The sequence below is a fragment of the Mugil cephalus genome, chromosome 17, assembly GCF_022458985.1.
Source record: "Mugil cephalus isolate CIBA_MC_2020 chromosome 17, CIBA_Mcephalus_1.1, whole genome shotgun sequence".
In the NCBI taxonomy this organism is placed as follows: domain Eukaryota; kingdom Metazoa; phylum Chordata; class Actinopteri; order Mugiliformes; family Mugilidae; genus Mugil; species Mugil cephalus.
This window is the reverse complement of record NC_061786.1, coordinates 13354567-13368290: the sequence shown is the minus strand read 5'-3', so window position 1 is coordinate 13368290 and position 13724 is coordinate 13354567. Positions and strand designations below refer to the sequence as shown.

The following is a 13724-nucleotide window of genomic DNA, read 5'->3' as shown; positions in this document are numbered from 1 at the left end:
GACACTCCTCCATGTTTGCCGTTATTAACCAGTCTGACCTTAACGATTGACAGGAAGCACGGCAGCAAAGCAGAGACAAGAGGTGTGGAAGTCCAAGCGTGTCTTCTTCCTCACGCCGCAGGTCATGGTGAACGATCTATCCAGAGACACCTGCCCGGCACAGCAGATCAAGTGTGTGGTGATCGATGAAGCCCACAAAGCTCTGGGCAACCATGCCTACTGTCAGGTACGCCGCACGGCTTAGCATTCAGTTCAGATTTACACATCCACAGTCAAGTGAATGACACTGATTATCTCTTGTTCATGACACCTGGGGGATGTTAGGCACTAAGTGAACATTCTGTTGTCAAAGTTGGAGGCAGGGAAAATAGATAAGTTTGAAGATTTCAACAACGTTGAAAAGGGTCTCACTGTTGCCACCTGTCAGAATTGTCCATGCAAGGAAAAGCAGTGAATCAGAGACAATGTGATGGACACAGCAGAGGTTCGCTGATTCACGTGAGTCAAAAGCTGACACGTGTGGCCTGATCCAACAGTTGTGTCGCTGAAGCAGCTGATGAACAAGCTATCGCTTGTTCTGAAGGAAAGGTGTCGTAACACACAGTGCATCACATTTATTTATTTATTTTTTTTATTGGGGCTGTATAGCCACCTTTCCGCTGCTGAAAAAGCTTACAGTGGGCACGTTTGCAACAGGACTGAACAATGGATCACAGGGCAATGAGAAAGCAAAAGGCAGACTGGTTTGATAGATCAAGATCAGATTTCTTATACATTATTTCATGGCGCCAGGATGCGAGAAACACTCCTCCTCCGTTGCCGCAGGGCTTTGCTTGGTCTGCAATAATGTTAAGGTAGTGAGGTTTCCCAGAAGCACATTACAACCTAATGAGATTATTAATGCTATTCACTTCACTTGGTGGTTTTAATGTTGTGGCTGGTCGGTGTATGCTGTATGTAATAATTTCTCAGGGAGGTAATTCACTGGATTACTCTAAATTAGCATATAGCATATCATTATTTTATGTATAAATTGCCACTCGGTTGATTTTACAAAAATTAAGTACATATTGTGATTTATATTCACATTATGATTTCAGATTACATTCTGTGTTCTATGATAAAGAGATTAGTTTCTGTTCTTTAGCAGGGATTTGAATTCTAACACCTTTATTTATCCGAACATATCGTCAACACCGTCTTATTCTTTCTCCTCTCTCACGCTCAGGTCATCAGACAGCTCACCAGCCAGACTCTGCAGTTCCGCATCCTGGCTCTTAGTGCCACCCCGGGAGGAGATGCGAAGGTGAGAATGATACATCTTCTGCGCGGAAACCATTTTTCTGTTTTGTTTCAAATGATCTCACCTACAAATAACATCCCTCTCCCCCGCCTCCACACACACGCACACTTTCTATCCCCGCAGTCGGTGCAGTCTGTGATCTCTAATTTGCTCATCGCCCACATCGAGCTGCGTTCAGAAGAGAGCCCGGACATCCAGGCTCATTCCCACCAGCGCAACGTGGAGAAAGTGGTGGTTCCTCTGGGTGAGGTCCTTTCCGCTTACCAGGCGCGCTACCTGGAGGTAGGCACATGCAGTGGCTTGTCATATTTGCATCCCCCACACCTCCCAGTTTTATTTAGCTTTTTCTCCAAACACGTGTTTGAAGTGACATCCAATAGTGTGGAGATTGAGAAAAATGTTGCAAACACATACAGTATGGCTCCTTTTAGTACCACGGCCACTATATTAAACAGTGTTCTTTTTTTATTCATATTTGTCCTGATTATCCCATCTTCACACACGTCAGTTACATTTTGATATTGACTTTCAAGCACATGTGACTTTTGTCTTCTTTTATTTACTGGCATCTTTCTGCGTATTATTTCTGGTTCTTTGCTGCCCCCTTGTGGCCATTGTTGCAATTTGCCTCCGCTGTACTATTTTTCTCATCCATCACATGTCTTTCCACTGGCTGCTCTGTTCTTTCTGGGTCAATTATTATTAAAAGGGTTGATTTGTCTTGAAAGCAGCATGCTGTTTCACTCAGTGGTCGAGCTTTTAGTGCTGGTTTACCTGGCGGTTCTGGATTATTAGCGGACCCTCTCCTCTCGTCATGGGTTACTTGTCTTGTGTGTTTTCTACTGTAAGTGCGGAGCTGAACTTCATTTGTCTCAGCCGACTGGACAGCTGGAATGTGACATATGCATTAGAAAGTTTAGTCGCGTTGTATTTTTCTTCTTTTTTTCCCCCCCAACCCTCCTAGGTTGTAATATATTCTTTAACCCTTCCCACACTGTCTTGATATTACCCATGGCTGGAGGATGTGTTCAACCAGCTTGTTAACCTCCACACCCCCACTGCCAAAATAGAGGTACCAGTGTTTGTTGTAAATTGAGCATTACTGCAGTCATGCAGGCAGGATTTAATAACTGCTGAATAAATCAGAAAAATGAACCAGTCATGCAGAGAGATGTTTTTTTTTTTTTGTCTTTCCTTTAACTTTTGGCCAACTGAGTCGTAGAGAGACCAGTGTTTGCCCATCTTTTTTTTCTTCTTTTGTGCCAGATTGTGGTTTGGTTTGAGTGTGGATGGAGGTTTTCTTTTCATGTACATGTCTATTACATTCTAGGCCACCATGTCCAAACCATTATAAAGCTCACACCCTGTATTGTGTTGTAATGGAAACTGATGCTGTCATTTAGGGCTTAGGTGTCCACGTAAAAGTATTTGCACACAGACACCTGTTATTAATACATTTTTCTTGTTTCCTAAAAGCTATCAAAGACCTTTTCATTCCTGTCAGGTCACTGCGTCTCTGTAAGATGCTGTACAGCGTACTGTTATGTACCGTGGGCTGCTCTCTGATGAACTGTAGCGTGTCTGCATCCCTCTTGTTAGAGCTCATCTTGTAATTGTGCTCCAGTAACTCAGCACCAGTTCCCGTTGTGAGACCGCTATACATTTCACAAGAAGGGCGTGACACTTTTGGTTTGCCACATTTAATCCTATTTAAAAAGCAAGGATTGCCCTCAGGGTGTTTTCTGGAATAATCTCTGTTGTTAGTCGCTACAGACGCAGTTAACAACGCCTGCTACAGTTTTTCTGTTTCTGTTGTCACAGCCCGTTTGTAAAAAACGTAGAAAACTGCTCAGTCGGCCCATTAGCAATGCATAATGTATGGGTTCGTATTAACCGTGGGGTAGGAAAGAGTTGAGACACCTCAGTGAAGTTTAAAAGACGGGAGACAAGCACATATTTTTTTTTTATTTAACAAAGAAAACCACAGTAGCTCGTTTTTCTTTCTTTTTTTTGCACTTAAATTTTCACAGTACATCACACTTTTGCAAAACACTGAAAAAAATAAAATAAAGAAATCAAGCAAAAAAGAAAGGAGAACTAATTAAATCCACACACTTGATGTTCCCATATAACCAGGCTCTTTAAAGGAAAACAAACCTACATGTATCATGGCTTTGCAAGGGTTTTCGTAGAGTATGATGTGAACGCTACAATCATTTAATGCTAAATAAACTCTTTGGATTTGGTGTCAATAACACTACTTGACTTTAAGACTGGACGGCCCTCCTTACCCAATACTAACTTTCGTAGCTGTCAATTTTTACTTGTCTTTTGAAGAGTCAAGAAGATGAAGCAAACTTTGTAATTGAACTTTCATTGATAGGCTTCAACAAGCATCTACCTAAACGTTTCCCAGATACTGTCCTGGTAAAAAAATCCTCACACAGTGATGATTTGGCTAGTTCACTTCCAGTTTTTATTTCACTGGCACCCAAGCAGTAAACGTACACTTTCAGGGCATAAACATGTCTACATCACTCCAGGTGTAGCTGGACACTTTGTTTTTTTTTTTGCTGCATGACACTGTTACGTTTTGAAATACAGTGAAGATGCACACTTTATAGACTCGTTTTAATCTGTGACAGAACATTAAGATATCTAAAACAATTCTATTTTTACCTTAAAATAATATAATCACAGTAGAGATATTATATATGTGCTCTACTTCTCTTCTTGGTTGCACCGTCTCTACTCAGCAGCAGTAGTATTTGCAATACATTTGTGAACGCTAACTGACACGGAGTAGCAAGTACAAAGAACATGTCAAAGAGGTACGTAGGCGACGACTCCTGTGTGTCAACAATACTCTGAACATGAGGAATGCATAACTTTGCATTGTTGTCCAAGAAAAAAGATATCTGTGTATATATATATGTAGTACTGTATGATTGTCATTCAGCAGTAAAATCTGTGAGTTTTCAGCATTTGGTTTTGTGACATTTGTTTACACCGTCTACCTGCTGCATTACATTCGTGCACATGAATGCGTTACGTTCATAGGGTGTCTGAATATTGGTGTGTTGAGCTTATTTATGCTTAAAGCCACTAGTTCCTGATCGGTCGGGCAGTGGTACGCGCTTCAGATCCTCTTCCTAACTCGCGACACCAGCAAGTGAACGCACCCCTTCCACTGGGTTAGGTTAGCAGCCCAGGAACCGGCTCGTCGATCGTGGTTTATCTAATAAATATTGCACTTATTGTTGAAACACAATATGCAGTGTGACTGGCATCATATAGACGTGTAACCTGCAGCGAATTGTGCACTCCAGGGATAAAGAAATAATAGATGAACAGCGACAGAGTTGAAATCACCTCGGCAAGCTAGATTAATGACGGACATTGTGGCTGTGCAACAAAGAAGAAGGGAGCACAATAAGGCTGCACGTCCCTCCTCTGAAAGGACAGGAGACTGTGTTCTTCACAGAGTGCGCAGACTTAAAACCACTTCATCTGACTGTGAGGACACTGTGCTCGGGAGAGGACTTCAAGACTTCACGTCAAAAGCGGGAGATGAGAGCTATCTGTAAAGCATCTGTATTCAAAGGAGAAGTTCAGTTCTTGCAGGTGAAATGAAGCTCTATCTAAAACGTAAGTTAAAAAAAAAATCACTGAAATTAGAGTAAGGGCTGTGCTTTTTTTTTCTTTTAAATTAAAACTCAATGGTTCTGGAGTGTGCTAGGCTGGTGGTTGTTTCAGGTATCGGTGGTGATTACAGATGATGTTGCACCTGAGGCTGTAGCTGAGCCGGGGCAGTGTTGAAGGAGGGAGTCTGTGTGAGGCTCAAGGGTTGAAGGTAGGATTCTGTGTGATCCAGCTGTCCCTCAGTTTCGCTCCAGGAACCAGATCTCGTTCTGGCGGTTGCTGTGAGCGGGGTTGGTGTAGCCGGCCACGATGAAGGAGTCGTTGAAACACACGTCTGGGGAGTCGAGCAGCTCAGCCAAGGCGTTGATCTGATCGATGATGGTCACTTCGTTGGTGGGGCCGCTAAAGCCTCTGGGGGTAAAACAAAACAAAACAGACCGAGCATGAACTCTGCCCCTATAGCTCAATAATGAAAATACTCAATATTTGTTGCCAGTACCAACAAAAGCATTCAGCTGAAGTAGAAAATACGTGCTGGTTTTCTTAATCTCTACTAACCTTGTGTATACTGTAGTGGCAGGCCAGACCTCGATGAAAATCTCATTGTCTTCAGCTTGCGGTGGCTGGGCCTGATGCTCAACAGGAAGGTAGTACGCCACGGTGACATCATGGGAGATGACAGAATGATTCTCGTCTGTGCGCACCACTGTCACGATAGGTAGCGTCATGCCTAGGTAGTCGCCTAAATGAAGAAAACCTTAACAGTCAGGCTCATGGGAATGTTTGTTTTCGGAGAATACGACTGGCAAACATAATGCAGAACACGATCTTGACTGAATGTGTAAACAGTCCCTTGTTGACTCACCTAAGGAGTTCTGCTGGCAGATGTATCTCATTATCCTCATAAAACCGTAGCAGATGCTCTGTTCGTAAGTGTCCTCACGCATTGTTATACAAGCCCAGTTGCCCTTCTCATATTGGCGTTTCTCATATAGCAGCTCCCCACACTGAAAAATCGGAGACGGATGAGAAAAACACATCTTTACTCAACTTTACTACTTGAAATGAACATAAGTCAAGGTATGCAGTGACTAAACTAACTAAAACCCTATAGCTATGTTATAATAAAACCTCTTTTATCAATACACCACAAGATACCAATTGCAATTTTAACTCTACCAATTATCAATAAATATTTTTTATTTTGATTCACTAGAATAACCTGTAAAATGACACTTGATGCCTAGTGTTGACATAATTACTATACTTCAATGATCAAGACAATTCTTAGTTATAGCTTTCAAACATATTATTAATCCTTAAAATGATGAACTATATTGTGGTCACTGCTTTGCACTGGGACCATGGCAGCTGAGATATATAACCAACAGTTTGAAGCCTGCTTGCTGTCAAAGTGCTGCCACTTTACAAACTGCTCCAAGAATAGGGCGCCATGATTGTCCTTTGTTCAACTGGAGTCTCCAGCCAAATGTTAAGGAACTAATTAACTCAAGTTAAACCAATTAGCCTTCGTTATTTATACGGTCCTCTAAGGAGTTTAAACAGCTTCTTGTACTGGGTGGCACAGTCACCACGTCGGAAATAAATAGCTGAAGTTTGTTCGTGACTGTAGATGATGTCACTCGTTTACTGTAATAAAATGAAAATTGGTGCCCAGTTGTCAAAGAAATACCTGATTTAAAACAAACCTGCAACCAGCTCAATTAAGTTAAAAGTTTTTTTGGACAGATACCCTTCGGACTAGCTTGAGGTGGTCTTCATCTGCAGGTCTAGCTCCTAGTGTGGATACATTGCTTTCTTGTGACTGGGTCACCGATTTGGCAGCGTTTCCATTTTTATGTACAACGTGACAACGTAAAAGTCGGTGCGATACCTTCTCTTTGCGTGCAAGGAGAGTAAAAGGAACGTGTTCTCTGTGACTGCGTCCTTGGTTGTTGCTGGTTAGCTGTTGAATGGGTTCTGCCATATCTGTCAACCAGACAAAACATACATGTGGAGATGAAACCGTGGTCCAAAGTGAAAGCGTGTGTGTACACAAGTGAAAACCTTTTCAGAAGATGCTTCACGGTGTGTTTATGTTGGACACCGACAACCAAAAACAAAAGATAACGAATGGAAACCTGTGTTTTTAGCCTATTATGCTTCTTATTTTGATACTATTTCGGCCTTTTATGTTAAGGTAACTAATGTGTATTAAATATATCTTGTGCACAGTCTGTATGAAAGATTACTCCTAGTAATCTGCTGGCTTGCAGTGTTGGTAGTTGCCAAGTTGAAAATGGTGCCAGTTGGGAAGAGCACAGCGTCTGTATGGTGCAGACAGTAATGTCTATTAGAGCTGATGGAGAGAACGTTGGCTAAAGCTGCCCAAGGCCAGGTATAGACTGGTAATAACATAGACAGACTGCAGTATGAGCCAAGGGTTTTGAAACGGCAGCGTCATTTTTTAACTCTTTTAAGACATTTCACCGTATTTAATGTATCATCTTAAATAGCAACTCCTTAGCGAGTCGTGTCTTACACAAATGCCCTTTTCCAACCATAGGAAATGAGGGCTGTTAAAGATGAAGTTTATTATGCATTTTATTTATTTTACACATACTAAAAATACATGTAGTATGGACCATACTGACAACAGCTCATCCACAAATGCACCATCGAACAAATCTTAGCGGCTTAAACACGCAGACTCCTTTCATTATGATGATGATGCTGTCAAATTAAATGATGCCTTCATGCTGTTGAACCGTTAAATAAAAGACATTCAAGGTGAAACTATTTCAATCACAATTTGTCAATCAATACCATGGAGGACAACTAGGTCAGAGGGACCTGTGGTATTTACGTGATTGATCATTTCACAACCAACAGAGCCGTGGGCTGGCGTGTGATGGAGAGAGACTGGAAACATCTCAAGAGTGTGAAAACTGTATGAAACTCAGTCAGCATGATCAAAGTGACACTGCATGTCCCTGATTAGGAGAAGTGGCTTAACGCATGGGCCACGAGCAGGCATAACATTATGACCACCTTTCTAATATTGTGTAGGTCTCTTTTATGGGTCCAAAGCTGTTGTGACTCATCGGAGAGTGGACATAGGTCATCGGGATGTCGTTAGTGGGGGAAGGGATTCTGTGGATCAGAGCATCAGAGTGGTTTTTCATGTTTTTTGAGTTGTTCCTAAATTGTTTTTGTGTGGGTGCATGTGTCAGGCTGAATCCTGCTGCTGCCATCAAGGAGCGTCATTGCTATGGGGCTGGGGTGACTGGTCTGGTCTGGTCTAGGTGGGTGGTACATGTTTAGATAACATCCACAAGAAATCCAGGTCCAAAAGTTTCCAAGCAGAACGCTGTACTATCATAAGATGGTCAGTGTTATTTGCTTCATAATGTTGTTGTTGATACGTGTATATTTAGATATCAACTTGCGTTATATGCCATGAACTAGAAAGCCACAGAAAACACACTGCACAGTTATCCACACCTGCAGGCAAGTGCTTCACGCGTGTACAAGAAATGTCATCAGTTTCTATGGCAGCACCTCCAGATCTAATCACTACAGATTTGTCGTCACGTCCCACTTTCACTCAGTCTCATGTTCCACTGCCCTTTGGTTTATTGTGAATTTTGGTCGATAATTTTCTAAAAACTCTTCTGTTCATGATTTTTTTTTTTTTTTTTTACCAACATCACTTTATGCATATTCTCACCAAATTACAATTAAGTTTAATTTAAAATCTGCTGCGGACTCCCTGTGTTTTTGATGCTGCACCTACGTCTTTACATATTATCAGCAGTAGACACGTCCTCACCTCAGACTATGAACAGAAGACTCTGATCTCTATAGTAGCCAGTGGGCGTGCCATCTATTTATCTGCAAATGCACATAATGTCATGTGTATAGAAGCGGGATATTGTACAAGAAGTACTGCGCCGCAGTCAATAATTACCTCTAATTGACTTTTCATACAGAATCAAGCGAAGTGGCTCCATATTAGACAATAAAAATATTTTAAATGCGCTGGGAGGGAAGCATGCAAAGTGGCTGTGAACCCAACCCATAGCCTCTTTGCATGAGGAACAATGCCAGGTGTGTTTGTCCAGGTGTGTTTGTGTTTTTTGGAAGTCATCATACTCTTTCACCTGCCCACTGTAGTGAGGGGTGGACTGGCCTCTAATTTTAACCCTTGCAGTGTATGTTGATGGAAATCGGAACATGCAAACTTGTTTTCATTTTAATTGACTGTGTGCTCGCTGGTGTGGAATTAAAAAGACACTGCAGATGTCATTTGAGAAAGCTTTTGGCTTGGATCCTTGTGACTATAACTTTAGTCTTGTTTATAGCCTAGATTGTCTTAATGCATCCACATATATTAATCATATCTGCTCCTCTGACTTCATTTTACTCATTGTGTATGTCCCCTAGAAATAATACCACGCTTGTCTCCAACATTGAAATTATGGTCTGTAAAGGAAGTTCCCTGACAAATTACTGGTTCATAGCTTATGGAATTAAATGTGAAAATGTCGCATTGGCTAACGGTCGCCAAACGAGGGTCTTAAATTGCAGCAATAGGCGACTTCTCCTGAGGTACGGCAGTCTGCATGACGAGCAGAGCTCCCACATGCACCGATTCCATCTTCATTAGAGTAAAGAAGTTTACTCTGTCCTTGCCTTATATCCTAATCTACTGTATTGTAGTGAGGCCACAACCTCAGTACATGCAGAGGCTAGGAAGGTAATCCCCCAGCAAGTGATTTTGTTTTAAATCCTCAATTAGTACTGTGGTCTGACAGCACAGAGAGGCCGTGTGCCACTTGGCGTTACTGTGTTCCTACAGAGATGACGGATGGCCTAACCAGTCTATTCATTTTGTGTTTAATGCTGCTCTTTTTTCCTTTACTTTCTTGAAATTCCAGTTCACTGCAAAATGTGAAATCCAAACAATTTAAGGTAAATGTGCTTAGTTTATAACACGGGTGACGTTTATAGATGTATTAAACCGGCAGCAGGGGGTCACGTGTAGAGGCGACATAACCTTAAAAGGTTTGGGAGACCTCGGCCTGTACAGACAAACATTTACTGTACAGTAGTTGAAATTAATAAGAAGGAGGGAAAGTTACATATTTGAAGTGTGTTTTAAAAACAGCGTTCATGACTGTGAAGCAGGAATTAAAATGTCGAACTTAAGCTCAGCTCAATGGGCCCATTGTTCAGGTCTGTGTATCCAAGATCTGTGATTAGCAGTGAAGGCTCCATAGTTTATGAATGTTGTGGATGTCTCCCGCCGAACGCAACGTCTGGGTTTTTAGGGAAAAATATCGAACTCATGAAGCGAAAAGTTGACAGAAATGTAATTCGACTAAAAAAATAAAACTGAATTTGTGGCATTTCAGAGTGAACCATTGAACCGCTTTTCACAGAATATAACGTCATGGCAATGTGCCTCAGAGATGATCCCATGGAAATATCAGTGACTGAAATGAAGACACCGCCCCTTTTTTTCCCCAAAGTGTCGTTTCACAAGATTAATTTAATAAGTGATTATAACTTTCGAAGTCATTGCAAAGGTATGTAACCACTGTGGATTAAATATAAAGACTCTACATAGCACATTGGAAGCGCAGACTGTTTTGGAGCATGTGTCACAGGCTCGATTGGTTGACCGGGGCAGTTCAGAGGTCGATGAACGAAACCTTGAGCTGTTCTGACTGCATTCCAGAGAGCTTGCAAATAGATCACACACCCAGATACAAAAATCACAAAAATCAATACATGGACTGTCGGCTCGGCCACAGGAATTAATGCACAACATATTCACCTGCAGTCCTCAACCCGTCCAGCAGGGCGAACACATAAATAAAGGAAACGCTACTAATGCAGCTTCTTGTTCTGTTAATATTCTGTCTCCTACATTTACAGATCAAGCCAAATAGTTCCAAATCCAGACATATCTGCATTTTAAGCTGCGGTCTTAGCCAAGACACAAACACGCAGCACGAGGAAGCAAAACATTGTGATTCTATGAGTGATTGTATTTAGTGGACACGATTGTCTGATAACAGAGCTGCTACTTTAGATAAATGGAAGTTATTAAACAACACTGAGCTAAAAAAAAATATATATAGCAACATAGTAAATAAAGAGTAAACAAGTGAAGTGTACATGTGAATCTCCCATTATGTTATGAAGGAAAAATAAACATGTAGTTTATTCATTAACATACAGCTAAGAGTATAAGTGGCTAAAGCTTCTGACTAACTCATCGCTTCATTTGAGGAAAGTGTCTGGAGTATGTTTAATGTGATGACACGCATTATTTTATTTTTCTTAAACTTATATTCCAGTAAATATGACAGGACTCTTAATGTTATGCCGTTTTTGTCTCGTAAGACACAAAATGTCCGACAAATACTGAACAAAATGTCAGATAACTACCTATTCTGCTTTACCGCTCTTTTTCTAAGCAGAACTACTCTTAACCGTCCCGCTACTGCTTTATTATTACACCAAGCTCCTTCGTTAGCACAACAATATATAAATGCATTCCAACTGGTTCGCTTCATGAAGGTTATGGTATTCAGTTTAAAATAACAGCTGCTGATTCAAAGTGTGTCACCAGTTTGGAGGCTGGGGTTTGTATTGGTGTTTAGTCTTTATTATTATCTCCATTAGCTTCTACAAAGTGGTCGCTACTCTTCCTGGGGACCACACAACACATTCAACAATGAAAGCAAAGGTGAAACTTGTACAATATAAGTAAAACAGAAAACAAATAAAAATAAAAGCACCTCGGAAAAAAAAAAACATACAGTCGAAGTACCAACCTTCATACAGTGTTTCTACATAAACTGAACATTATAGCGGCCATAAACGGAGATGTAGCGCAAGATTGTATTAGACTGTATTTGTTTTGTACCTAATAAACTGGCAAGTGAGTGATTATGCCTGAAAATTACACATTTGGACATGATCTTATTGACTACAGCAAAATCTGTGTTTTATATTCCTACAAACACTGGTTTACACATAAATTGAGAGCTTATCTCTTATACCTCACTGTACATGTGTTCTCTCGCTTTCTGGCACGACTGCGAAGCGGTCAAATCTCCAAGCAACACTTTGCACGACAACTTTATTAGACCGACCGGAAAGGCCGCGAGTCGAAAGGCATCAACCCAGTTTCTGGTGTGACAGATTAAAAGTATGAAGTTACCAACTGTTTCCACTCAAAGGGCCTCAAAAGTATCTGCAGCTGACAAATGACTTACTTCGTAAAGTGGGCCACGGGATCACATCTGCAAATATATGCGTTGTGTAGGTAGAGTCGGGGAGATTAGAATGTCAAACATGCACAGGAGCCTGCACAGATATGCTGCACACATCCAGTCACTAAAATAACAGGGATTTAAAACCGGCTAACGCTCTGATCTCAACAGAAATCCCTCCGGGCTCCCTAGAGGTCCCATGACCGCACCAAACTTGTGCGAGTGTGTGAACCTCATTGTTGTTTCCTAACAGTTTGGTCCTTTGGATTACAACCTGCCTGCAATTAGGGCCTTTTGCTGATTTGTCAGGAGTTATTTGCTTTTAATCGCAATTCTAATACATGTACAGTCGAAGCACGTGGTTGTCTGAGGGGAAAGGAATGTCCTAGCTGGACGTGTCTATGTGCCTCACTGGAAAATAGGTCAGTGTACATGGTGGTAAGCCTTCAGAAAGTTGAGTAGCCTACAAGTGTTGTTAGTTGTCTAAAATGAGGTCTATATTCAGAAGAATAAGTCTGAAAGTCTGTAGACTAAACGTTACTTGTTAGCCAAGTAAACAAGGTTAGAGTTTTCTTATTTATCATTATTGCTGCTATTATTATTATCATTTGCATATATTTTTTTTTACCTTGCGAAACTTCCACTTGGTGTCCCCTGGCTACCTCCTGCCAGTAATGCAGCAGTCGATCTTCGTCTTCCTCCATGGTTTCCCCTTCCTCTTCCAGGCTGCCGTTGCCGGAGTCTGATAACTGGTCCTCCGAGAAGGACTCCAGGTCCTCCAGGGTGATCATCCCGTGTCGGTCCGGGCTCCCACCACCTCCTCCGCCGCCGCCGCCGCTTCCACCTCCGCCGCCACTCATCTGGCAGCCACCCCGGTCCATTTCGCTTCTCAATTCTAGCTAATAAAATACTTCAAACGGTTGCCCAAACCAGTTAAAAGGCTAAAAAACGTGTATGCACCGTCGCTAAATTTTACGTTTTTTTTTTGTTGAAAATAAAAATAAAGTCCGAGTCGCTTTTTTTTTTTTTTTTTTTTTTTTCCTGCTACGGTGCTTGACTACTCCGGATTAGGATCTGGTCGGCAAACCAGCCGCTACTACGCTCCACACGACGCATTTTGCCATGTTTGCCGTCGTTGCGTTACGTCTGACATGGTGGTTTTTTTACTTTAAATTCGCTAAAAGCAAAGAAAAAGCCGTCCTCGCTGGTGCACAGTGGGGTGACGCTCGTCTGCTAGTAGCCGGAGGTTAAAGCGTTGTTTATAGAGAAGAGGGCGGACCGAGACACCACGTGACACTGCGGGCACTCACAGCCCCCCTCCCTCCCAGTATCGCCGATAATAAATAGGTGGGACCCCCCCTTTCCTCAACCCCCAACTCACCTGAGAAACCATCCTACAGCAACACCAACAACGACAAATAAATAAATAAATAACTCCTTTATTCACCCTTTACAGCTCAACTCTGGTTTAGTCGGTTATATCCACTAGA

General features: G+C 41.8%; 2 protein-coding genes across 2 annotated transcripts in view; one reads left to right on the top strand and one right to left on the bottom strand.

The window, feature by feature from the left end:
- fancm (FA complementation group M) overlaps window positions 1-13724 on the top strand; it is a 37925-nt gene that overhangs the window by 877 nt on the left and 23324 nt on the right. Inside the window, exons 2-4 of the mRNA XM_047610899.1 lie at window positions 54-226; window positions 1229-1306; window positions 1427-1585. Coding sequence (XP_047466855.1) covers window positions 54-226; window positions 1229-1306; window positions 1427-1585 — 410 coding nt within the window. The remainder of the gene's footprint in view (window positions 1-53; window positions 227-1228; window positions 1307-1426; window positions 1586-13724) is intronic.
- On the bottom strand, window positions 3248-13496 carry soul3 (heme-binding protein soul3). The gene is made up of 5 exons (XM_047610902.1): window positions 12863-13496; window positions 6840-6934; window positions 5811-5952; window positions 5504-5687; window positions 3248-5356 (listed from the first exon to the last, which is right to left on the bottom strand). The coding sequence occupies exons 1-5, from the start codon at window positions 13113-13115 to the stop codon at window positions 5185-5187; spliced, it is 846 nt and encodes a 281-aa protein (XP_047466858.1). The 5' UTR covers window positions 13116-13496; the 3' UTR covers window positions 3248-5184.

Bases quoted from the DNA above. Each gene is read 5' to 3' on its own strand.
- soul3 (XM_047610902.1), bottom strand. From the start codon at position 13,115: ATGGACCGGGGTGGCTGCCAGATGAGTGGCGGCGGAGGTGGAAGCGGC. The intron at 5,953-6,839 runs GTATCGCACCGA...CCGATTTTTCAG, and splicing joins TCCTTGCACGCAAAGAGAAG to TGTGGGGAGCTGCTATATGA. The intron at 5,688-5,810 runs GTGAGTCAACAA...TTCTTCATTTAG, and splicing joins CTGCCAGCAGAACTCCTTAG to GCGACTACCTAGGCATGACG.